The sequence below is a fragment of the Silurus aristotelis genome (assembly GCF_946808225.1).
Source record: "Silurus aristotelis genome assembly, chromosome: 9".
Classification (NCBI taxonomy): Eukaryota; Metazoa; Chordata; class Actinopteri; order Siluriformes; family Siluridae; genus Silurus; species Silurus aristotelis.
Window position 1 is genome coordinate 6520117 of NC_139582.1, and position 26828 is coordinate 6546944.

Here is a 26828-nt window from a genome sequence, read left to right on the forward strand (position 1 = left end):
CTGCAGGTTCATTAATTTGTACCCGTGACACATGAAGGGGTACATAGAATGACAGGGAGGAGGCAATGATAGGAAATTCTGTGTGTGTGTGTGTGTGTGTGTTTGTGTGTGTGTGTGTTTGTGTGTGTGTGTGTGTGTGTGTGTGTGTGTGTGTGTGTGGACGTAGTTGTGCATGTGTGTGTACATGTGTGTGTGTGTGTGTGCACATGCATGTGTGTGTACATATTTTGCCCTTTCATTAGTGGGCCTTGGTGAATATGCAAATAAACAGTAATTACCGTCATAACAACACCTGGGAGACATGGCAGCTCCCTCCCTCCTTCTCTCTCTCTCTCTCTCTCTCTCTCTCTCTCTCTAACCCTTTCTCTCTTCTTCTCTTCTTCTCCTTTTCTCCCTCCCTCCTTCTCCCTCTCTTTCTCTCTCCAACCCTTTCCCTCTTCTTCTCTCCTTCTCCTTTTCTCCCTCCCCCTCCTTCTCCTCCCTCTCTCCTTCCCTCTCTTTCTCCCCCTTTACTTCTCCCCTTCTCTCTCCCTCTTACTCTCTTACTCTCTATCTTCCTCCTGCTCTCTCTCTCTCTCTCTCTCTCTCTCTCTCTCTCTCTCTCTCTCTCTCTCTCTCTCTCTCTCTCTCTCTCTCTCTTTCTCTCTTCCATAACCTTTCTCCTGCCCCCTGATATTTCTCTCTCTTTATCTCTCTCTCTTCCCTCTGCCCCCTCTCCCCCTCCCATCTCTCCCCTCATTGCACACACATAAATAAGAATCACTGTTGTGAAGTTTAGTCGGAGACAACTTGTGCACATTTGTACATCCTTGTGTGTGTATCTGAGAGAGAGAGAGAGAGAGAGAGAGAGAGAGAGAGAGAGAGAGAGAGAGAATAGAGGTTGCACTGGATCTGGATATTTTAGTCTGCTCCTATCTACAGCAGCTCTCAGCTGTATAGATTGCATTGTTTATTTACACACAAAAACAGCAGGTGTGTGTGTGTGTGTGTGTGTGTGTGTGTGTGTGTGTACACTTTTCACATTCATCATTCGAACACTGATTTGTTTGTGTTTGATTAGTGTATTGTGTGAAAGATTCTGTGGTCACATGATCAGCTTTCCAGGAAGGCTAAGCATAGTTTGCAGAAGACTCTCTCTCTCTCTCTCTCTCTCTCTCTCTCTCTCTCTCTCTCTCTCTCTCTCTCTCTCTCTCTCTCTCTCTCTCTCTCTCTCTCTCTCTCTCTCTCTCTCTCTGTCACTCTACTCCCATATTCCTCACATGCACACTCTCTCTATCGCCCTCCCGTGCTCTTATAACCAGTTGCACTCGCTTGTTCTTCCATTTGCTCAGAATCACATCTTTATTTCATCTCTCCTCCCCTCACTCATTCCTTTCTCACTCTCTCAGCCTTCTGTTCCTTCGCTTTCTCATATCCTCGTCTCCATTTACAATTTAATTCAGATCAAGGTCATCGACACGATCCAGCTGCAGCTGAGATTCTAAAGCTTGTTGATATTAAAGAAGAAGATATAAAAATTATATTAATAATAACTGTAAAGGGGAAAAAATAACAAGCAAAAAGCACAGAACAAATGTCAGCAACAACATATTTATAATTCTAGCACTTGGCTGTCGGAGCTCCAGCAAAATTGGCCTCGTATTGAACAAGGATTTAAAGTTTGACCGTGATCGTGACCCTGGAATTAGTTTGGGAAATACGCAGCAGAGCATAAAACATTACCGTATACGAGGGCTGTTCAAGTCAAACTGGGACTTTTGAGTTTATAAAACAAAGGAAAGAGTGAAAACTGCTTTCGTTTTTGACGTGCTCCCCTGCTACATTTATACACGAATCCAAACGTTTAATGCCCGGAAAAATCGCCATAGAAAGAAGCCTGGACCATCTGAGGACCGCCTGCTTCGCTTCATCAATACGGAACCACTACAACCAGGATCGGCACTTACGGACATTTACTCCTTTCATTACTGCGGCTGAGCGTCTAATCATCATACTGTGCTTGAAGTCTTCCACGTCCCATGCACTAACACTGTTGACTGCTATTTTAATTATGGTCCTACCCGCGACATGTGCGCCACCTATCAGTCATAGGAAACATTAGCCACTAACTACTGCATGTAGTACGCTAAGCTAGCATCATTTTTTATACCTGTACAATTAAAAGTCCCGGTTTGACTTAAACACCCCCTCGTGCTATAGAACCACCAATATTTCAGCTGATGTGTTCCTGGACAGTCCCTCAGTGACAATAAGGTATTAATCAGTGTGTCTATATTTTTGGGAAGGGATTTTATCGTGTTTTATTGTGCTCTTTTTTTCCTTTATAAACCTTTTTTTTTTCTTTTCTTTTTTTTTAAGTGTGTGTGTGTGTGTGTGCGCATCATCTCGGAGTCAAATTCTTGTAATCAGGCAATTATAATAATAAAACATTTTGACTGTTACGAAGCAAATGAAATCAGCATCAACAAAATTCATCTTTGCATTCCAGATACTTTACATGTGAAGGTAATTTTTAATAAGTGAGTTGTTGCGATTGAACGAATCACTCGTTTAAATAATTCAGTTCAATCGCAATGTCTCACTCTCTATTGCTCAGAGACACAAAACAGCTTTGTTTGGAATAATTTTTGTGGTGTCTAAAACATGAGGCTCTTAATATTCATTTCTTTTATAATATCAGTATAGCATTTGCTGATTTTTGCAGGAAAAAAACGTCAGTTTCTGTGTGATATTAATTAACCATATGAAACGCACTTTCTGAACCTATAGCTTGAATTTTGTGATCACTCTCAATGCATGTGAGAATGCATGCTCTCACTGCGAATCACGCAGGTTTAACCTACTAGACTTCATCATGTAATGTATGCGTTCACACTCTAGGTGTGTTTTCTTCGGGTTTTTTAAGATGTACTCGATTAATGTCAAATAGAGGTCGACCGATATGGGTTTTTCCCTCTGGCTGATGCCGAGATTTAGAAATCAGGGCAGCTTTCATTTAACAGTTAACTTTCTTTTCGGCTTCTCCCGTTAGGGGTCGCCACAGCGGATCCTCCGCACGTTTGATTTGGCATATGTTTTACGCTGGATGCCCTTCCTAACGCAACCCTCCCCAATTTATCCGGGCTTGGGACCGGCACTGAGAGTGGCTGGGGATGGTTCCCTGACCGGGAATCGAACCCGGGTCGCAGCGGTGGGAGCGCTGCATCTTAACCACTAGACCACCAGGGGACCCTCTTTCATTTAACAGTTAATTAATAATAAAAGGAAATTGTTTGAATGAAACCTTTTTTTGAACACCACAAGCCTCTCCAATCAGTGCACTTGTTACCAGGTGTTGGTCCCCGTGCCTACCTGTAGCCTAAACTACAGCTGAATGATTAGACTGATTAACAATACAATTTCAAAAAGTCGCGATCTCTCTCCAAAAGTTTTTTTCATTCTCTCTTTAAAAATAGCATCATATTTCACTAACGAATTATATAAGAAATATAATTGGCTATTCAGCATAATCGTTACACGCTCGTCATTCTTGCTCTTGTCTTTGTAACTTAGCAGACAAAGCTCTTTCAATATTCCTGATTGGATGCCGATTACAGACTACTGCCACCTGCTGGTATGAGAGAATTACGTTCCCTCACGCAAGCGCAGGAAGGACGCGCACGATTCGCTGTCAGGTGCGCCTGCCTTATAATCAGACCATTTTGCAGCACAATCGTCCGATGCCCATTAATTCAAAATCCCACAATTCAGGCCGATCAATCGGTCGACCTCTAATGTCGAATCACACATGGTTTAAACAATTTCAATATTATCCTAGACACATAGGTTGATGCATGTAGCTGTGCTTGAAGAACGGCCTCGTGAGGGAACTGTTTTCTTTGCTTAGCTTCTGGCATTGCAGAGCTTTACAATGTTATAAGCAGGGGTTGCTATTTTTTGCCTCCAGAATTTGCTTGGCCTTTTTGTAGCTGTATGATTAATGGTTCACAACCTCATTTTTTTGCCCTGCATGCATCGTTTGTTGCGTTTCTAAGCAAATTTGAGTCGTATTAATACAGCTTGTATTCTGATTGTTCCTTATGGCAAATTCTTTGTGCTCAGTCACCCTTATAGACCCTGAAGAATATTTATAACCGTAATAAATTTAGGCAGATTCTAATAACAAAAACGTCTCGTCCGACAGCCTGGAGAACCCTGTAGGAACGTTCTCCAGCACTTTTGCGAAAGACCTGGGCATACTTTTGCTGAAGCTTACATGAATTATTAATCTCCAGTTCAAAGTAGGGCTGCAACGGCAGTATGACTCACGACGGCTGTTAATAAGGGCCCTCGGTATTGGCTTCTCTTTGATTCGCGCTAAGAATATTAAAAAACGTACAATATTTCTTCTTAAGTGAGCAGATGGAAAGCGACAGCCCTGTTTATACCAGAAAGGATCTGAATACTCCTACACCGACGCTTTTCAAACATGTCACAGTGCAGAGCTTTTATTCATTCTACTGTAATAAGCATTTGAAGATGCAATAACAAATACCAGACGTGCACATCGTTTGTCAGAACTCTGTTTGTTCTTTTCATCCTCGAACCAGTGGAAATCATAGCCGGGGCTTTGGCGTGAGTATTTTCTGGAAGTGCACGTGCATACCTTTAGAGAGATCACCTTTCCAGTGTTGTTGTAAAGCATAGTTTTGGTTAGAAACGGGGAACATTTTAGAAGAAGGGGTCAAAGCACTAGGTATTACTAGTGTGTGCTGAACAGAGAATTGATTCACCACTAGATCAGTGTTGTCATCCCTGTTTAAATACCACCCATGGAAAATAAAGCCAGTAGAACTATTACTGTGCTACACACACTTTTTTTTTTTTTTTTTTTTCAATACACTGTCTTTTTACTTTGATTATATGATTTGAAAATGCTAACGTATCTTCGTCTCTTTTTCTTTCTCTCAGCTTCAGACAGCAGTCAGCGCTTTCAGGAAACGTGTTTTGCTTTTGCATTAACACCACAGCAAGTCCAACAGATCAGCAGCTCTATGTAAGTTGCGCGTTATTATAATGGGTTGCTGCGGTGAAAATAGGATTTTCTGCACGCGTGTTGTTCGGCTACACGGGTGCCTGTCTTGTATTTTTATTGAAGTGTTTTATTATTTTCATTGCTTTCTGGGAATGTATTGTCTCTGATTTATGGATGATTCAAATGAGAAATGCGTTTATTTACTGTATATACTATCATATTATTAAATAATGTGTGTTTTGCAGTTTTATCACACTGTTTCTGATTATGCTCGGTAATTTGTGATATTCTCAGGAGTTTGTGAGGTTGCAGGAAGATGCAGCTTTTCTTATGTGGATCTAATGATGTTGGAGACTGTGTAGTTTAACATTTGTATCAGAATCATAATACTTCTTTGCAATTAAGCCTAACCATCTGTAAATTGGTATATTATTAATAAAGATATTTTTGTGACCTCCCCCCACCCCCCCAAGGGACATCTCGGGGACCAAATGTGACTTCATGGTACAAGTACAGTTAAGGTAAGTAAACTGCATTGTTCATATCAAAGGCTAAATGCAGAAAGCAGGTATATTGTTGAATAATCAGGGGTGGATAGTAAGGAAGTAAATGTAATTTGTTTACTGAAGTATTTCCATTTGGCGAGATTTTAACTTCACTACATTTCAAAGTGAACTTTGTTACTTTTTACTTAGCTGCATTTCACAAAATCAGTCGTTCCTTGAGCGAATAAAAACACGCAGCAATCCACCAATCATGGTTGAGCGCACGCTCTGTTTTGAACTTTTTTTGATTGGCGCTTGGTGTATCTACTGATCACCAACATACAGTTCAGCATCAGTTCAACAGCAAGCAGAACATTTAAAGAGGAATCAATAATGGAAGAAACTTCCGACTCGAACTCCCCACAACACCCGTGGCCTCATTCACACGATTTTTTTTAAGTATGTGAAAAGAAGGTTTTGGGCTCCTGATGATTTCAATAGATGTCAATCAGTGTTTGACTCATTAATATCATTCTATTAATAGATATGGTGCTAAGAGAATCATTAGACTGAGTTGATTAAGCAAAGAGTCTTGTGACAAAATGATAATAGGAAAATTATAGCTGTAATAATTCAAAGTACTTTGGATACTTAAGTAAATTTGAAGGCAAACACTTTTGTACTTTTACTCAAGTGAAAGTTTAAACAGAGCTCTTTTACTGGAGACTCAAGTACATGATTTTTGTACTTTGTTCACCACTAATAATAATAGTAATAATAATAATAGTTCTTGTCATCTTCTCATAGGTTTTGCTTATCAGAAACCAGCTGTCCACAAGAAGACCACTTTCCTCCTAACCTCTGCGTAAAAGTGAATGGGAAACCATGCAATCTTCCGGTAAGAAACAAGAATAATCCATGCATAAACATTGTAAACATTGCATGTTTTTACAAATCATATCTTATTTAGGAACTGATTCATTAGTAGGAAAAAGATTTTCAATTAAATAATGTGTATTTGGTACACATTCTGTTTGTGTGTTTGTGTGTGTGTGTGTGTGTGTGTGTGTGTGTTTGTCCTCAGGGGTACCTTCCTCCTACTAAAAATGGAGTTGAACCAAAGCGTCCCAGCAGACCCATCAATATTACCTCACTGGTCAGACTGTCCACTACTGTTCCCAACACAATTGTAGTGTCCTGGACATCGGAGATCGGAAGGGTAAGGCTTTAATCCGATTTGATTTTAGAGACTGTTAGAGACTGTGTACTGTCCTTTAGAGACACTAAAAGTGTTAGAGACTGTGTACTGTCCTTTAGAGACACTAAAAGTGTTAGAGACTGTGTACTGTCCTTTAGAGACACTAAAAGTGTTAGAGACTGTGTACTGTCCTTTAGAGACACTGAGAGTGTTAGAGACTGTGTACTGTCCCGTAGAGACACTGAGAGTGTGAGAGACTGTGTACTGTCCTGTAGAGACACTGAGAGTGTTTGAGACTGTGTACTGTCCCGTAGAGACACTGAGAGTGTGAGAGACTGTGTACTGTCCTGTAGAGACACTGAGAGTGTTAGAGATTGTGTACTGTCCTGTAGAGACACTGAGTGTTAGAGACTGTGTACTGTCCTGTAGAGACACTGAGAGTGTTAGAGATTGTGTACTGTCCTGTAGAGACACTGAGAGTGTAAGAGACTGTGTACTGTCCCGTAGAGACACTGAGAGTGTGAGACTGTGTACTGTCCTGTAGAGACACTGAGAGTGTTAGAGACTGTGTACTGTCCTGTAGAGACACTGAGAGTGTGAGAGACTGTGTACTGTCCTGTAGAGACACTGAGAGTGTTAGAGACTGTGTACTGTCCTGTAGAGACACTGAGAGTGTGAGAGACTGTGTACTGTCCTGTAGAGACACTGAGAGTGTTAGAGAATGTGTACTGTCTCGTAGAGACACTGAGGGTGTTAGAGACTGTGTCCTGTCCTGTAGAGACACTGAGAGTGTTAGAGACTGTGTACTGTCCCATAGAGACACTGAGTGTGTGTTTCAGGTGCAGGCCAGATGTTTTGCAGCTGCCATAGTGTTCATTAATTCTATAACCCCAATTCTTTAACCCACAATTCCACTAATCTGCTTGATATTTATGTGATTAGACAATGAGTGTTTCTTTGTGCTTTGCCTCAGTACTTTAATACACAATAATTGAAATGAATCTGTGAGTGAATTTAAAGGCATCTATGGCCATGATGCACTTATTATTTTTCAGAAATGTACTTAGCTAAGCAAGACATGATTTATGATGTAACTTAGCTTCAAGAGTTATTCAGGTATTTAGGCATAATTTCTTTTATGAGCAATGAAATAATCTCTGCCGCGCTCTGATCTGATCCGAAATAATCAGTTTGTTTAAGTACCAAAATTGCTGCCGAACGAAACCATGAATCAGTGGCTTTTCGAAAAAGAGTTTGTTGCCATGTTTAAAAAAATCCACTATGTAAAAAATGCATTTCATAATAATCCCCAAAACAAAAGGCTTGTAAATGATGTATGTGCTTTACAGACGTCAGAAAGAAAGTTGCCCAATACAAAGGATTCGGAGCCAACATAACTTGTGCATTTAGGGTTGGATTCTGTCCCTACAATAGATATTTGTCCCTAATATTATTCTTCAAATGTTTTATTGAATCTTGCAGATTAATTAATCCACATGATGAATATTTTTTTTTAACACAAAGACAAATTTTGCCTTTAATGATAAGATCATTTTTTTGTCTCAATATCAGTAAACGAAAACTACCAAGATGTCTTCATTTTCTCACCCCTCATACTCAACAACCTGCTCGAACTCTTTGTTTTAATAAGGGACGATACCCATACCACTGATGTTTATTACAGAATGAGTCTGAACATGCATGCGACATTCCTGTAGAGTGAAATAACGCCCGAGACTTTTTTTTTTTTTTTTTTTTGTATAACGAGAGTGAAAAAACAAGCCATGCATAAAAATCTCACTTTGACCCATAGAGCCCTGTATATCGTGGTAAAGCAATTAGTTCATTCCATAGTGTGCATTCTCAAGTCGCTGCCTCGTGAATTATGACTGTTGTGGTTATGACCTTGCTGGTTTCTAAATGACTGTAGCTACTAAATGAGATTCTCGAATACATGATACAAAAGAAAAATCATCTCATTACTATCACTTCTACACGGCACATGCTGAGATTATAAGGATGCACTCCGAGTTTTATTGTTTCAGTCCCAGCAAATGACTTTTATTCCCCATGTTTAAGATTATGGACTGCTTTGAAAAAAACCATTAGTCACATTTTGTGGACTTGGTCATACATGCATATTCCTGTGTGTGTTTCACAGTGTTACTCCATGGCCGTGTATCTGGTGAAGCAGCAGTCATCGACAGCACTGTTACAGAGACTCCGTGCCAAGGGCATCAGAAACCCAGACCACTCCCGAGCTCTCAGTAAGAAAATCAGCCTTAATTCAACATTAAGTAGAGCTGCAGTGCCCAAATTCAGGGGCATCTCAAGGGCATCTGGTATAGTAGTTTGAAGATTTTCTTTTAAACCAGATAATTACCTGGAAGGTGTAATCTGGTGTCTTTCAGCATTAAAATCAATAAGCTCTGCTGCACTTTTCTGGGCTCTGCTGCATTAAGGCTAAAGCATTGCTGCATCAAACAATCGATGCATATAAACAGACGGCCAGGGAGTGACATAACTATTGCCACTGATACTCGTACCAGAACCTCTGGCCCCCTGAATGTATTTTTTGCTCGTGCATTAGTGCAAAAAAAGTTCCACTAGAACACACCAGATGGACTACAGCTGATGGCCGGTTAGCGCGTACGTTCTGCGCTTGCGCAAGTGATCATAACTTTCTTAGTAGTCTGTATATTTTTTTTCAAATCATCTCTTCTGAGTTGCAAATGATACAAACGTTGTCAACCCTTGGGGTTCTTCTTGTGGATGAAGAAAGAAAGAAACCAATATGGTGGACCATGTTGATTAACTGGTCTTCGATGTCTTGATTCCCTCTTTTTGCTTTTTTTCGTTGTTTGCTTTCGTCATTTTTTTTTTTTCCTCGTGTGCTCATTCACTAAGCTGAATAGCCAATCGGAGTTCTGCTTTTTCCTGACGAGCTCCAAAAACTGCTGAGCCATCGGTGCGGAACACACCGAAAAAAACTCAAGCCGACCGACGCTCAAAAACTTTGCCATAACAAGTGCTTGTTGATGTTTGACCACACCATATTGGGACACTTGTTTTTTTTTCTTCTGCCATATCTGGTTGCTCCCCAAAATAGGATGCCCCTGTGGATATATCGAGGTCTCCCTGAAGATATGGTTTGCATCATTTGGCCTGGAAGATCTCGAGTGGTCTGCTGTAGAGAGGTGTTCACTCGGCCCTAGTGAATGGGTTGAATTGAAGCACTGACTGCCCCCCAGGCCTCCTCACCCTACAGGAGACTTTCCTAATGCCCTTGTTGCTGAATGATGACAATCTCCACACACTCCATCCTCCACAAAATCTCTTTGTGAGTTTAGTGGTTGCCATAGAAACATATATTGGAGCAAGCAAAATAGAGCTTTCACTACCATAAGATCCCCAATGTAAATTAGTCAACACCTTCCATCCAATCATATTCAAGAATTTACTGGTGCTTTAATATATATATATATATACCTTTATTTTGGTCTGCACAAACAAATTGAACAGATTTGATATGTTATTCAGTCCTTGAAACGCTCAGATGGCCACATATTGCATGCAGCAGCCTATAAAGGTGCCTTGTTAGAGCTAAAAGAATGCTTCTGTAATTGCCACAGCAGGTTGTAAATCCTAGACTAATAGCACCTGGGCTTTTGGTAGGTCTACAAAATAGCATGCTCATCTAATTTATTACCACACTGCCATGAGACGCTGATTAATGATGCGTTAGCACAATTCTGCTGTTGTGGCTAAGGATAGAAGTGAAGTATACGCAACTCAAACTAGCTCGATCTCCCATCTGGGCGCTTATGCTCGTTTATGATATGGACATGGTGTTAGATCATGTCACAATGCTCATAGTCAACTCAGTTTTTTGAATCTTTGCTTACATTTGGAGAGAAACCTTTTTAGAGAAACAGAGGCAAAGATAGCTAAATAATTTTTTATAGTAATTACATATTAACTACAGATGTAGGAAAACATTTAATCATCTACATAACCATTTTTAGACTGACACACACAAATATGAGGCATTTATTTATTTATATAGTCTATTCAGTGGTGGTTCGGTTCAAGGGGTTGGACAATAAACCTGAAACACCTGGTTTTGGCCACACAAATTTATTAGTCTTGTGTAAAACCTCTATTTGTGGCCAGTGCAGCATCAGTTAATCTTGGGACTGAAGTTTAACATGGTGGCCAGAGGGATTTTGAACCATTCCTCTTGCAGAACAGTGGCCAGGTCACTACATAATGCAGGTGGAGGAGAACATCTCCTGACTCGCTCCTTCAAAACACTCCAAAGCTGCTCAATAATATTCAGATCTGGTGACAGTGCAGACCATGGGTGATTTTCAACTGCACTTCTAATTTCATCCAACCACTTTGTCAAGTGTTGCTGTGTATTAGGTGTGTAACGGTACACAAAATTCAAGATTCGGGACGTGCCTCGGTTTTCAAGTCACGTTTAGGTTAAATTTTGGAACAGTTATGGGGAAGAAATACAAAACATAAAATTGTCTTTTAAAAAAAAAATTATTAGTTAATTTTTTTTATGCTTTTAATTACTATTACAGGGTTTCCGTTAGGTCTTAAAAAGTCTAAAATTAAAAAAATATATATTTTAGGACTTAAAAAATCTTTAATTCACGGTTCTAGGTCTTAAAATTAATATAATAATTTTAACGAAGTCTTCATTTTGAATGTCCATGTTTGTTTTTGTGGTATTGTATTTCTTTCTTTTGATTGTCCAAATATAATTTTGCTGTATTACAACTACAAATCAGACCAACATGCAACAGTCAGTAATTTTTCTTATTGGTGTGAATTTCTTTTGGTTTGTACCACAGACATAAAACTAATTTTATTTATATGGGAAAGTGCAAGTTTAGCAATACTTGGCTTGGAGAAAAAAAAAATTAGGGCTTGGTTAAGGGCAGTTGCTAACAACGTATTTGTGTGTGTTTTTGATGTCATTATCTGGGTCCTTAATTTCATTCTTAACGGTCTTAAAAAGGTCTAAAAAAGGATTCGGTGAAACCTGCAGATATCCTGTATTAACATTTGTGAACATTACATTACATTACATCTTCTCCCACTTATCCGAGGCCGGGTCGCGGGGGCAGCAGTCTAAGCAGAGATGCCCAGACTTCCCTCTCCCTAGACACTTCTTCCAACTCTTCCGGGGGGACACCGAGGCGTTCCCAGGCCAGCCGGAAAGACATAGTCTCTCCAGCGTGTCCTAGGTCTTCCCCGGGGTCTCCTCCCAGTGGGACGCGCCCGGAACACCTTCCCGGGAAGGCGTCCAGGAGGCATCCGGAACAGATGCCCGAGCCACCTCAGCTGACCCCTCTCGATGTGAAGGAGCAGCGGCTCTACCCTGAGCTCCTCCCGAGTGACCGAGCTTCTCACCCTATCTCTAAGGGATCGCCCAGCCACCCTGCGGAGAAAGCTCATTTCGGCCGCCTGTATCCGGGATCTTGTCCTTTTGGTCATGACCCAGAGCTCATGACCATAGGTGAGTGTAGGAACGTAGATTGACCGGTAAATCGAGAGTTTCGCCTTGCGGCTCAGCTCTTTCTTCACCACGACAGACCGGTACATCGACCGCATTACTGCAGAAGCTGCACCGATCCGTCTGTCAATCTCCCGTTCCACCCTTCCCTCACTTGTGAACAAAACCCCAAGATACTTAAACTCCTCCACTTGCGGCAGGAACTCTCCACCAACCTGAAGTGGGCAAGCCACCCTTTTCCTACTGAGGACCATGGCCTCGGATTTGGAGGTGCTGATTCTCATCCCAGCCGCTTCACACTCGGCTGCAAACCGTCCCAGTGCGTGCTGAAGGTCCTGGTCTGATGAAGCCAACACGACAACATTATCTGCAAAGAGCAGAGACGAAATCGTGTTGTCACCAAACCTGACACCCTCCGGCCCCTGGCTGTGCCTAGAAATTCTGTCCATATAAAATTATGAACAGAACTGGTGACCTGCCCAGCCCTGCCGGAGTCCAACATGCACCGGGAACAAGTCTGACTTACTGCCGGCAATGCGAACCAAGTCCTGCTTCGGTCGTACAGGGACCGGACAGCCCTTAGTAAAGGGCCCCGGACCCCATACTCCCGGAGCACCCTCCACAGGCCGCCGCGAGGGACACAGTCGAATGCCTTTTCCAAATCCACAAAACACATGTGGACTGGTTGGGCAAACTCCCATGAACCCTCCAGCACCCAGCTGGTCCAGTGTTCCATGGCCTGGACGAAAACCACACTGTTCCTCCTGAATTCGAGGTTCTACTATCGGCCGTATTCTTCTCTCCAGTACCCTGGCATAGACTTTCCCAGGTAGGCTGAGAAGTGTGATCCCCAGATAGTTGGAACACACCCTCCGGTCCCCCTTCTTAAAAAGAGGGACCACCACCCCGGTCTGCCATTCCAGAGGCACTGTCCCCGACCGCCACGCGATGCTGCAGAGGCGTGTCAGCCAAGACAGCCCCACAACATCCAGAGACTTGAGGTACTCAGGGCGGATCTCATCCACCCCCGGTGCCTTGCCACCGAGGAGTTTCTTTACTACCTCGGTGACTTCAGCTTGGGTGATGGACGAGTCCACCTCTGAGCCCTCAGCCTCTGCTTCCTTAATGGAAGACGTGACAGCGGGATTGAGGAGATCCTTGAAGTATTCCTTCCATCGTCCAACGACATCCCCAGTTGAGGTCAACAGCTCCCCACCTCCACTGTAAACAGCATTGGTAGGGCACTGCTTCCCTCTCCTGAGGCGCGGGCGGTTTGCCAGAATCTCTTCGAGGCCAGCCGATAGTCCTTCTCCATGGCCTCACCGAACTCCCCCCAGGCTCGAGTTTTTGCCTCCACAACCACCCGGGCTGCAGTTCGCTTGGCGTGCCGGTACCCGTCAGCTGCCTCAGGAGTCCCACAGGCCAACCAGGCCCGATAGGACTCCTCCTTCAGCTTGACGGCATCCCTTACTTCCGGTTTCCACCACCAGGTTCGGGGATTGCCGCCTCGACAGGCACTGGAGACCTTACGGCCACAGCTCCGAGCGGCCGCTTCGACATTGGAGGTGGAGAACATGGTCCACTCGGACTCAATATCTCCGGCCTCCCTCGGGATCCGGTCAAAGCTCCGCCGGAGGTGGGAGTTGAAGATCTCTCTGACAGGAGACTCGGCCAAACGTTCCCAGCAGACCCTCACAGTACGCTTGGGTCTGCCGAGTCTGTCCAGCTTCCTCCCCCGCCATCGGATCCAACTCACCACCAGGTGGTGATCAGCTGACAGCTCCGCCCCTCTCTTTACCCGAGTGTCCAAGACATACGGCCGCAGGTCAGATGAAACGACCACAAAGTCGATCATCGCCCTACGGCCTAGGGTGTCCTGGTGCCACGTGCACTGATGGACACCCTTATGCTTGAACATGGTGTTCGTTATGGACAAACTGTAACTAGCACAGAAGTCCAATAACTGAACACCACTCGGGTTCAGATCAGGGGGGCCGTTCCTCCCAATCACGCCCCTCCAGGTGTCACTGTCGCTGCCCACGTGGTCATTGAAGTCTCCCAGTAGAACGACGGAGTCTCCAGTCGGAGCACTGTCCAGCACCCCTCCCAGAGACCCCAAGAAGGCCGGGTACTCTACACTGCCGCTTGGCCCGTAGGCACACACGACAGTGAGAGACCTATCCCCGACCCGTAGGCGCAGGGAAACGACCCTCTCATTCACCGGGGTAAACTCCAACACATGGCGGCTGAGCTGGGGGGCTATAAGCAAACCCACACCAGCCCGCCGCCTTTCACCATGGGCAACTCCAGAGTGGTGAAGAGTCCATCCTCTCTCGAGGAGTGTGGTTCCAGAGCCCAAGCCGTGCGTAGAGGTGATCCCGACTATCTCTAGTCGGAACCTCTCAACCTCACGCACAATCTCAGGCTCCTTCCCCGCCAGAGTGGTGACATTCCACGTCCCTAGAGCTAGCTTCCGTGTCCAGGGATCGGGTTGTCATGGGGCCCCGCCTTCGACTGCTGCCCGATCCTCTCAGCACCGGCCCCTTACAGTCCCCCCTGCAGGTGGTGAGCCCACTGGAAGGCGGCCCCACGTCGCTCCTTCGGGCTGAGCCCGGCCGGACCCCGTGGGGGAAGGCCCGGCCGGACCCCGTGGGGGAAGGCCCGGCCACCAGGCACTCGCATACGAGCCCCAACCCCGGGCCTGGCTCCAGGGTGGGGCCCCGGCTGCGCCATATCGGGCGACGTTGTATGTTTTAGTATGTTTTTTCTCATAAGAGTTTTTTGAACCGCTCTTAGTCTGACCCGTTCATTTGTGAACATCAACAGTTAAAATTTTTTCAAAACCGTTTTTAAATGAAATGCCTTCTTGCTTTAAACAAAAACAATATCAAAATAGAATAAATCAAATGAATGCAGTACACGTTTTGAAGATATAGATTAAATTGAGTATGTATCCATATCGCCAGACATTGACACTGCGCTAATCGATCCGTACTGAAAACATGATTTGTACTGTGCATTAGGGATTTTGTTCTGCACGTACGCAAAATTTATGACTTCCTGTCAATGTATTCACGACAGTCTAGCGATGTGATTATATGCTCAATTTAATCAATATATTAAGAAAAGTGCATTGCATTAATTAATTTATTATATAAAAAATTTTGTATTATTTTATATATATTATTTTTGCGAGTATGTGGTGGAGACTAAACAAGTAAACACTGTGCAGTGGTTCATTACCATCCATTACACACCACCACTTTCAGGGTACAATGTTTAAACCATCGTCCTCCAGAATATTTCCGTAATACTTAGTAGTGATCCGCCCATTTGGAGCAAGTATCAGACCGGGGAAATGTCATGATGTTGCAGGCCAAACCATCACTGATCCGCCATTATGCTTGTAACATCCTGGGCGGTAAACCTTTTCAGGGCTTCTCCACACTGCAACTCTCTAGGATGTGGGAAAGACGTGAAGGTGCTTCACATTATCCAAAGCCCAAGATTTCCAAAGCTCCTGTACTGTTCTTTTCTATACAACTCATTCAGTAAGTGAGAACTTACTGAATGTACACAGTTTATTGGATACAGATGATGAACCAAAAAATTATATATCACACTGTTTGAGAGAAAGATAGAGATAGACAGAGAGATATATATACAGGGGTTGGCTTGTTCTGCTTTGAATCTTATGCCTTGCAGCTGTAATTAAAGTGAAATCAGACCCAGATTTGACCTCGTTTACCCCTTTACCTAGCTTATATTGAGATAAATCACTATGAGGCGGGATAAGAAGCATCTTAGTTTGTATAGGAATAATAGAATTATTTTTTTTTTTTAAGCACTGAATTATTCATATGTTATTGTGACAGTGAGTTAAAAATACTGCGCAGTTCTTTGTTAGCAATGCGATGTGTTATGGTGGTGACGTGAGGCTACGTCCTTTCTCTTAAAGAGAGAAAATAAAAGAAAAAAACCTCAATGTTGTTACAGAGGCACACATTTCCATAACTAAAATAGTCAACCAGTTTTTTGAATACTACATAGTAGGGGTATAACGGTAAACATTCATACCCATCCGTTTCGGTACAGGATTTTCTGTACTGTGCACATGTATACCGAAAGAAATTCCTGTTTTACATGCGGAACATAGTTCAAATCTAAGTTCCCTCACAAGCATATAACGTGGCAGACCGCAAGTTTGTTTAGTCTCTGCCTCACATTCACAAAAATATAATATATAATATTAAAATAGAATAAATCAAATGAATGCAATACACTTTTTTTATTATTCTGATTAAATTGAGTATATATACATATCGTTAAACTGTCGTAACATTTTGGCAGTGACAGGAAGTCATGTGGTTTCCTCAAATATGCAGTACAAATCGTCTAGCGATATGGATACATTTAATCAATATAATAAGAAAGTATTGCATTAATATGATTTATTTTATGACATTTTTTATAGGTTTTTTTAACCAAGAAGCCATTTTATTTAAAATTGTTTAAAAAAATAAATAAATAAATTATTGATGTTCGCAAATGTTAATAATAATGAACAACGGTAATAAAAAAAAAAAAAAAAAGAAACGACAAGCAATGTTGTGTTTTGCTTTTCTTCCCCCGTAATTGTCCCGAAATCAAATCGAAGCGTGACTTGAAAACCGTGTCATTTATTTACTGTTGCACTCCTACTACATAGTAATACCAAAAGTATATCATTTGATGTTAAACATTTTTAAGATTCTTTAATATTCTAAATACGCCATCAGCTCTGGCTGCTTATTAGGGATCCGAATCTTTCTCCTTTTAGTTGTAAAATTTATTCGTGACAATGTCTATTGTTCAAAGGTGTTAAAATAAATAAAATATAAACTTTTCTTCCATTAACTACTTAGTATTTTGCCACTGTATGTGTATATGTGTATATATATATATTACACTATATGAATAAAAGTATTGGGATACCTGACTTTTCCAGCCATATGTGGTTTTTCTCCACACAATTAGATCTTTTGTCTTCGGATAAAGTAGCTTTAAATGATCGCTTTACATAAACTAGGAGGCCCAAACCTGTTTCAGGATGAACATGCCCATGAAAATATGATTTGGAGAGGAAGATCTTGAGTGGCCTGCTATAGAGCTCCAACCCTACTGAACACTTTTGGGATGAATGTGAATGCTGACTGCACCCCAGGCCTCATCACCTCACCTACATCCATACTTTACTAACACTCCTGTGACTGAATGAGCACAAAATCTAGTGGAACATCTTACCAGAAAAGTGCAGGCTATTATAACAATAAATGTCTTCAACGTTTCTAATTCTTTCTATAATTCTTTCTTATATTCCACAGTTAAAGAAAAGCTAACTGCAGATCCGGACAGTGAAATAGCCACCACCAGTTTGCGAGTGTCGTTACTCTGTCCGGTAGGTTCTCACTCTCTCTCTCTCACACACACACACACACACACACACACACACACACACACACACACACACACACACGTGCACACACATGCACATCATGAATGTTGTGTTATACACCCTTCTAATAGGTACTTTACAAGTCCAGACTTGCAGCATTACAGGCCAGAACTTTATCAGGCCTGAGGGTTTAAATTTCACACCACCGGTTTAAAAATCCTGGTTTGCCTTTAGTTCATTATAACATGCTGTTTGAAAACTGTGAGATTCATAAACGATTTTACATTCAGGCAAAAAAAAACATGTGCTCAGATCCTCCTCTTTTCTCTTTTCCAATAGTGGGTGTGTGTTTCATGCAGAACTGATCTGTCTTTTGCTTGGTTTGTCTGCAAATGTGAGTCTGTGTGTGTCTATGCACACACATGTTTATCTTTTTCCATGCGGGATGTGTGTTTTGCCTCCATGTCTGCACGCGCAGCTGGGAAAGATGCGGCTAATGATCCCGTGCAGATCGTTGACGTGTACCCACCTGCAGTGCTTCGATGCCACACTCTACATCCAAATGAACGAAAAAAAGCCCACCTGGGTGTGTCCCGTCTGTGACAAGAAAGCACCATACGAACACCTCATCATCGACGGGTTCGTCTACGCACCACACCTGCGTTTCCAAACGTTCATTATCAAGGACACTGTCTACAAGACTACAAGTGACTTATTGCAAGGACTCATTTATTTCATCATCTGCGAAGCAAAATAGCAATCAAATTATAGGTCATAATAAAAAAAAAGGGAGAAACTAAATGCTTTCTTGACAAATATTTTATAATAATATCGATCACATTTTATCTGTTGTATCCCAGCAGTATATATAAGCATTCATAACCTGTCTTAAATGTGTGTGTGTGTGTGTGTGTGTGTGTGTGTGTGTGTGTGTGTGTGTGTGTGTGTGTGTGTGTGTGTGTGTGTGTGTGTATACGTGTGTATACGTGTGTATACTCGTAGGTTGTTTATGGAGATCCTGAACAGCTGTGTAGACTGTGATGAGATTCAGTTTAAGGAAGATGGCACTTGGGCCCCCATGAGGTCGAAAAAGGACGTGCAGGAGGTTTCTGCTACATACAACGGCGTCGAGGGTAACTTTGTTTTCTACTTCTAACAAATTATTTCTAAAATTGTTGTGTACACACAAATAAGACACAATAAATACAATAGATGAGCCAGTCTCAGAGGAATGGGTTTGTCATTATTCATGAATAAATTGCTTATATTTTTGTCTCTAAATGATTTGATATTACTCTTGGTTCTGGTTTAGCAGATCACATTCTCTGTTATTGATCGGATAATTAATTTGAAATTTCAGGACTTAAACTGATTAACTCAGTGCTTGGATTGTGTTCAGACTCCCCTCATCTATTTCATTATCTCTTTTATATTTAACTTATGAAGGAGCGTTCATCATTTTCAGCTGAATTTCGAAGTGCACATTGTGCTTAAGGGTGCAGACAGAAAGTTTGTTTGTTTGCTTATTTGAAGGTTTCTAATGTGAGGGATATTCAATTGGCTTTGAGAGATCTAGACATTAACTGTTCGATAAAAAGGCAGTAAAATCATTTCAAAAACTGTGTTTGCTCCTTTTATTGCAACATTAATATTTTCTCACAAATAAATTACCTAAATATTTTTGGGGAAATCCAATCCCAGACAAATATTTACACCTGTGCACTCTAAATCAAAACTGCTTATTTTGTTTGAATTAAAAAAAAATTATATTTTTATTATATAAATTATATAATTATATTTATAACAACTAACCGATAAAATCGATGTAATCTAATAAAAAAAACATTGAATTAAGTTCTGATTAATCGAAGAGGAAATTTTCGTCTGATTTATCGATTATCAAAATAATCGTTGCAGCCCTGTATATATTCTTTTAGTTTTAGAAATAAAATTTCAAATGCAATACCTGCATTTTACTATTTGTATTTGTCTTAGTTAATCTCAACTTAAGACATTTAAAACAATACACACACACACACATATTTATACGACGACCAGGTATAACATTATGCCTAGTGAAGTAAATAATATTATCCCATCATCATGGCACCTGTGGTACTAGTGGGTGGAATTTATCAGGCAGCAAGTGAACATTTTGTCCTCAAAGTTGACGTGTTAGAAGCAGGAAAAATGGGCAAGTGTAGTTATTTAAGCGAGCTTGACAACGACCAAATTGTGATGGCTAGATGACAACAAAATAGGGACCAACACAATATTAGGCAGGTGGCCATAAAGTTATGCTAAAGATATTAGGGCGTTAATTCTTTTTTACCATTTTAAAAAAATATATAAAAGAGGCGAAATTGAAACCTTGAACGTAACACACGTTTATTCACAATGTCCTCTTTTCCTCAGATATAAAATAAATGAATTAATTATTAATAATAACCTAAACATTTGTTTTGCTGATGCAGCAAGTCTTAAATCGAGCACCAAAACTCACCATGTTGCGCTCATCCGGCAATTAAAACCATCCGTGTGGAAACATAACACAAGTTCCGTTTGGTGTTCTGATGATTTACCTAATTTACAACACCACAATTTCTTTAAAACATTTACAAGAATGTTTTATCTTCATAGTTTATGTTGAGTAAAAGTATTAATTGAAGGTACATTTAGAACAGATAAAAATGTGCGATTTATTTGTGATTAATTACGAGTTAATTAATCATGATGAAATATGTTAATCGATTGACAGCCCTTTTTGATGCATTGTCGGTTTTCTTCTCTCTTCTTAGTTTAGTTTTATAGTTTTTTTCCTCACAGAGCTGAACTAATTTAGCTTTAAAGTAATTAATTAATTTATTAAATATCACTTTTATTAAAGACAGAAATTGGCTCCTGAAATGGTGTGTGTGTGTGTGTGTGTGTGTGTGTGTGTGTGTGTGTGTGTGAGAGAGAGAGAGAGAGAGAGAGAGAGAGAGAGAGAGAGAGAGAGAGAGAGAGAGAGAGAGAGAATCATGAGGTAACCAGGCTGCTGATAAATCTCATCTCAGCTCTTGCTTCATTAGTCTGTTTCACAGTGCAGTAGAGTTATAGAAATGTATTTTCATTTATAACAGGAAAAAAAAAAAAGAGCTCTTATTTTATTGCTTATCACTGAGTTTGTATTGTGGTCTTCGTTTGTCCTCCTGCTCAGCCTTTATTTTTTGTGCATCCTCTTCGCCAGGTGGGTGTCAACCATCAGCACCCGAGCAGAAATCCAGTTCTCACACAAACGGCAGTGGCAGTAAGAAAGTGGAGGTGATCGACCTGACTCTGGACAGCTCTTCTGAGGAGGAGGAGGAGGAGGAAGAACCTCCTGTTAAGGGAAACTGCCCCTCTCTCTCACCAGTATCACCACAGATGAACAAGGGGTGAGTTGCAGTGGTTTTGTGAGATATACTCAGTGGGTCAGCCATTCTGGCTTTTTGTTATTGATATGACATTGAGGAAGATTATTTAAGATTAATTAATAATATATTAAAATAATTATTTTATTTATTTATTATATTTAACTTCAATCCTGACAACTGTTTCGTTAAATTAGTCTTATACTAAGTAGAGGTCGACCGATTTTACTGATACTGAATTATAAAAAAAGCATAGCACACCTTGTACAATAGTACTGAACTTTATCAGTTCATCAAAGCAGTAGTTCCCTCACACTTTGTGGAGTTTCAGTGCGGGTTTCTTTAATACCGATGTCACTGGTTATTGGAGACCTCAAGAATTCAGGGTCTATGAAGTAGAACTGAATCATGTGACACAGTCGTTTCTCTACACACAGCTAGTTTTACTGTTTCCCCTTCCTGACCCTAAGTCAGGGTGCCATCCTCAGTAAGGGGGAAATTGGTATAATTGAATATAATTTTTTCAGAATAAATGCGGGGCAATGTCAGGTAACATTCCAAATCCCCTCTTTAGTTAATCTATCAGGAGTAAATTACCTAGTTTCTGTGACTTATTATTTTTGCTTGCATATCATCATATCTTTATGATAGATGCTTATGTTTGTGCCTTGAACAGTATGACTTTCAACAATGGTTTTGTTCATCATGTACTAATTTGTAACGCAATGGTCAGATAATCATGGAGATAATATGCATGCAATCTCTCTGTAATTTAACTTTGGACATTTTTCCTACACGTCCTGGTTTTTGTGTGATTGATATTCCCAGACCCGTATTGGAAAATCTTAACAAGAACAAGTTCGGATGAGAGTCTGGGAGTCACAGATAGCTAAAAAAAAAACAATCCTAACGATTATAAAAAATAAATAACAAAAACAGTACTGAATCAGAAAACTGTGCTAAATTAAATAAATATAATATTTGAATAAAATATATGCAGATGTGCTTCCTACAGTCATTTATTTTATTTATTTTTATTTTTTTATTGCAAAGTTTAAATCTAAGTGCATTTTAATAGAACTAGGAAAAATGCTGTTAATGTAATATATGATATGGTTTGGGTTTTTATTTTCCATTCTGTGTGTGTGTGTGTGTGTGTGTGTGTGTGTGTGTGTGTGTGTGTGTGTGTGTGTGTGTGTGTGTGTGTGTGTATAGAGTGTTGAATTTGTGTACTCAGGCGTCTCCTGCGAGTCGAACCCCCAGCATGCCACAAGTGGAGACCAACTACATCCCCCCTCCTCCACCGCTAATACAGGATTACCGCCACTATTATCCTACACCCAGCGATCTCTCAGGTGCGTATTCACACACACACACACACACACACACACACACACACACACACACACACATGTATGGAAGTAAGAATACACTATGGTTTTTTTAGACAGATTCACTGTTTGCATCCTCATTGCATTCACTTTATTTAAATATGTAAAGATAAAAAACTAAATTAGTCATTATTTAATCAGTCGCTATGAAAAACTATTTCTTTGGCAATTAAAACCTTTTGTAGCATGTGGCAAAAGTCAAAGCAAATAGATGCCATTCAAAGCCTACTTTATTCTTTCATATTTGCTTCATTGACAGTTTCATATGTGGTTTCTAAACACCCCATTCCATATTTAGTCCCTATTAGCTGTTGAAATAATCTCTACATTTCTGGGTGATTTGTGCTAATTCAGACACTGATGTAGGGGATCTAAGAAGGTCTGGGATGCAGTCAGTGTTCCAATACATTTCAAAGGTAACCAATAGGGTTGAGGTCTATAACAGGCCACTTAAGCTCTTCCACTCCATCCCATGTAAAGCATATCTCCATGGAGCTGGCATTGTGCACTAGGGCACTGTAATGCTGGAACAGGTTTGGGTCTGCTAGTTCATCTGAAGGGAAAATTGAATGTTGCCACATCCAGAGACATCTAATACAATTGGGTACCTCCAACTGTGACTGGAAAAATCAGCTGTCTCTATACTTTTGTCCACCTAACATATCATGTTTTCAATTCTCAACAGATCTGAACTTTTTCTCGTTTTTACAAGGCGAGAATCATCAGGTAAGACTGATCATTTTCCAAAATATTGATTTCAAGAAGAATGATATTACTTCGCCGAAACAAGGGAAAAAAAAGTAAATTTTTTTTCCTGCTCTTGTTTTTCCCCCAGCACTATAACATGGTGATGGCGGCAGCGGCAGCGGCCGCCTCAGCCCCCGAGGATCCTGACCTCCTGTTGAACCGTTTCCTGCCGTACAGCTCCTCTCAGCTCTTCCTGGACCCTCCTGGAACACCGGTGAGTAGCAGCGCCAGCGCGGTTCACGCCGCTCTGAATGTCAACCGCAGCAACAGCAACAGCTCCAGCAGCAGCAGCCTACCCACAATCCCCCGCTCCGGATCAGATATCTACAGCTCCATCCCTGACATCATCTCTCTAGACTGATCCGCAGTGTCCCGCTCAGAACAGACTCCATACATTTGGTGTTGGGAGAAAAGCAAAGAAAAAAAAAAAAAGGAGAAGAAGAAGCCAGAAAAGAAGAAATCGAGGTGTCGAGGTTTTTTTTTTGTGTTTTTTTTCCTAAACGATGAACGTTTGCTATGTACAGAGAACAAATATATTTTCAGTTTTACTTTTTGTATATATATATAAACTCGAAAGACTTTTGTTTCCTATTATGTGAAATAACTAAAGGTTTGGTTTTCTTCCATGGGAAAAAAAAAAGAGACTTTTTCTTTTTATTTTTTTTTCATCAGACACTGTTGTGTCTCTCCCCCCCCCCCCCCAACCCCCTGATTATACTGTTATAATATTTTATATCTTTATTGGTCTTTTGCTACATTATATTTAGTGTCTTTTCTGATTCCACGTCAAAGGTGTTCCCCTCCTACACAGGGACATCGCGGCGTGTTTGCCTGTCCCCCGTCCACATGGACACTCCAGATGGACAGAGACATGCTTCTGTAGTGCTGCCAGTGTTTCTCAGCTTGCAGATGGTTTTGTAATACTTTTAAATTATATGAAGTATGTGAACTGTTAAGCATTTCTTTATCTTCAGGAATGTGCCGTCTCCTGCCATTGCTTTTTTTTTTTTCTTTCTCCTCTTCGTAATTATATTACATTTATTTATAATTAAGAGCAGACCCCCGTCGCTCTGATTGTACTGTCATCTGTGTAGTTTGTGCTAAATCACTTTTTATATTTCAGACCACTTTTTTTGCACAATGCCAAAAGCGATGCCACAGAAAATCTTTCTTTCTTGCTTTCTTTTTTCTTTCTTTCTTTCTTTCTTTCTTTCTTTCTTTCTTTCTTTCTTTCTTTCTTTCTTTCTTTCTTTCTTTCTTTCTGCATTTTGAACTATTTCTAATGCAAAATTTGCCACATTTCTGTCTAACACACACAGTTCTGTTTCACTCTGCTAATTTGCGTGTGTGTGTGTGTGTGTGTGTGTGTGTGTGTGTGTGTGTGTGTGTGTCAGTTAGCTCCTATCTATGTGAGAAGCTTTATATACAGCCTTATAATAAACTCTGCTCCTTCATCCCATGACCTTGGAATCAAACAAATTGCGTAGAAATTTGTGTACGGAATAAATCTGCTCGTAATAACACAAAAACCTCCAACTCACCGAACTGAGGCTAAAATTGGGAAATTTATTTAAGATTTGTTGTTCATAAACATAGCAATATACACTCTAATAACCCCCTACACTCTGAGGATAGAAACAGTAACATTTCGTGTAACTTGTGGGCCTTTTTTTTTTCGTATATCTTTATCAACATCATCAACAAAAGCCCTTTAGACGTGCAAACGATTTGGGTGATCGTACAAGCGTTGTGATGTCCACCTGCAGCGTTGTGTTTCTATTAAATGGGTGTGTATTGTTCCTATGCAGATCTGTTACACTGTGGTGACAGCTGCACTGGCATCGTGAGGCGTTAGTGAGCAAAGACGTATACTTCGGCGACGTCGATTCGATTTCTGTTTGCTCGCATCACTTGCTCATCTCTTTCCATAATTTATACAGAGTAGATCAGAAAAGTACAGGAAGATCCAGAGAAAACATTTCCGAGACATAACCGGTTAATGAGATGACGGCTCGAATTGTATCTTGAATGTGCAGGACCTTTTACACTTCCTGTTAAAGAACAATATATTTATTTAAAAATATATATATATTTAAAAAAAAAAAGGTTCATTTAAAGGTGAAGGTTAAATGTACCTTGTTTGACTTGAGATCATTCGGCATATATCAACAAGTGTGTGTGTGTGTGTGTGTGTGTGTGTGTGTGTGTGTGTGTGTGTGTGTGTGTACAAGCCTTGCTGTTGCTTACGATCTTATCCCAACCCCTGATTTACTTTCTAGTTGGGATAATGATGGTCTTCTCTTTATTCAGCCATGTATCCATGTTGACTGACGGTTTTCATTTCAAAACAGTATTTTTCTGTTCTTTTATCACGCTATGACCTCAAGAAATAGTTTTTCGTTACGCTCGACATCGTACGCAACAAATACCTTTCGGCACCCATTATCTCCGCGCCGCTCAGCTGCCCGGGAGAGAAGGTGTTCATCACACGGTTTAACGTGTAATGTCATGACTGACCTACATTTTCCTAATCCCACTTGTTCCATTTAGGAAGGGGAGAAGTGATTCCCTCGCCGAAAAACACTGCATTCGTTCACACGAACATAAGCTTTATTTTGTATTATAGACGAACAGACGAGCGCAGCCTCGTCTGCTTTCGAGTCTTGCGTTATGTTTTAGATTTGTATTTAGATTACGTGCTCTCTTACAGTGTTAAAGACCAAACGTTAGGTCATATTTCACATTTCGGTAAGCGATGCTGTGGATCACGCCTCCACCGTCAAACTAACATTGTCCGTTTTCAGTTTACCACCAGATTATAAACATATCATTAACATCCATATGGTTGTTCAACCATTATTATTTTTTCGATTCGTTATTCTGTACGGATAGCCGATCTTATTCATTACCGAGCGAATAAAAGAAATTTGCTCAACCACAAAATCTCAACACTTCATTCGTCAACTTGCTGTGAGTGTTTTGTAATAATTTACTGGGAAGTTGTGCGTGTGTTTGATTTGATTTGATGTAGAGCACAAATGATTATTGATTTCTGTGATGTTTGTATTCCTGCCCACAAGAACATCTGAATCCCCCCCCTCCCCCTCGCATAAAAAAAAAACCCTGCTATGAAGTCGACGTCGATTGCGAGTTGATTTGATATATTTTTTTCATTTCATAAAAGCTGACATCTGCGCACACTGCCTTAAACTTCACTTCCTCTGTCTGTGGCATGTCCGATAAGAGAAACAGCTTTTTAAAAGGAGATGTGGAAGAAATATTGTATAGTAGAACAATGTCAGTTTGTATAAAGTACTAAGGGAAAAAAAAATATTTATTACATGCATTGGAAGAAATTGTTTACTTAATAAATGTTACTTGTTTATTTAGGGACGTTTAGATGTAATAAATACATTGACTTAAACTTTTGTATGTGTTTATTTAAAAGAAGAAATCTGACATAACTGATTTGTTTGTTTGATTAAATATAAAGCTATAGTTTAAAAAACCTTTTTATGTACTACTATGTATTACAAAATAAAAATTGCTTTAAAGTGATTTATTTATCTACGTTTACACACGATAACTTTCTTTCGGCTTCTCCCATTAGGGGTCGCCACAGCGGCTCATCCGTATT

At 40.7% G+C, this 26828-nt stretch overlaps 1 protein-coding gene across 1 annotated transcript; it reads left to right on the forward strand.

Moving 5' to 3' along the window:
* The first annotated feature begins 4954 nt into the window (after nucleotides 1-4954).
* On the forward strand, nucleotides 4955-26615 carry pias1a (protein inhibitor of activated STAT, 1a). The gene is made up of 12 exons (XM_083550023.1): nucleotides 4955-5035; nucleotides 5488-5535; nucleotides 6307-6397; nucleotides 6584-6718; nucleotides 8859-8964; nucleotides 17591-17664; nucleotides 18140-18300; nucleotides 18664-18794; nucleotides 20891-21077; nucleotides 22269-22408; nucleotides 23130-23170; nucleotides 23280-26615. Coding segments are annotated over exons 1-12 (1389 nt in total). The 5' UTR covers nucleotides 4955-5033; the 3' UTR covers nucleotides 23553-26615.
* Nucleotides 26616-26828: the final 213 nt, after the last annotated feature.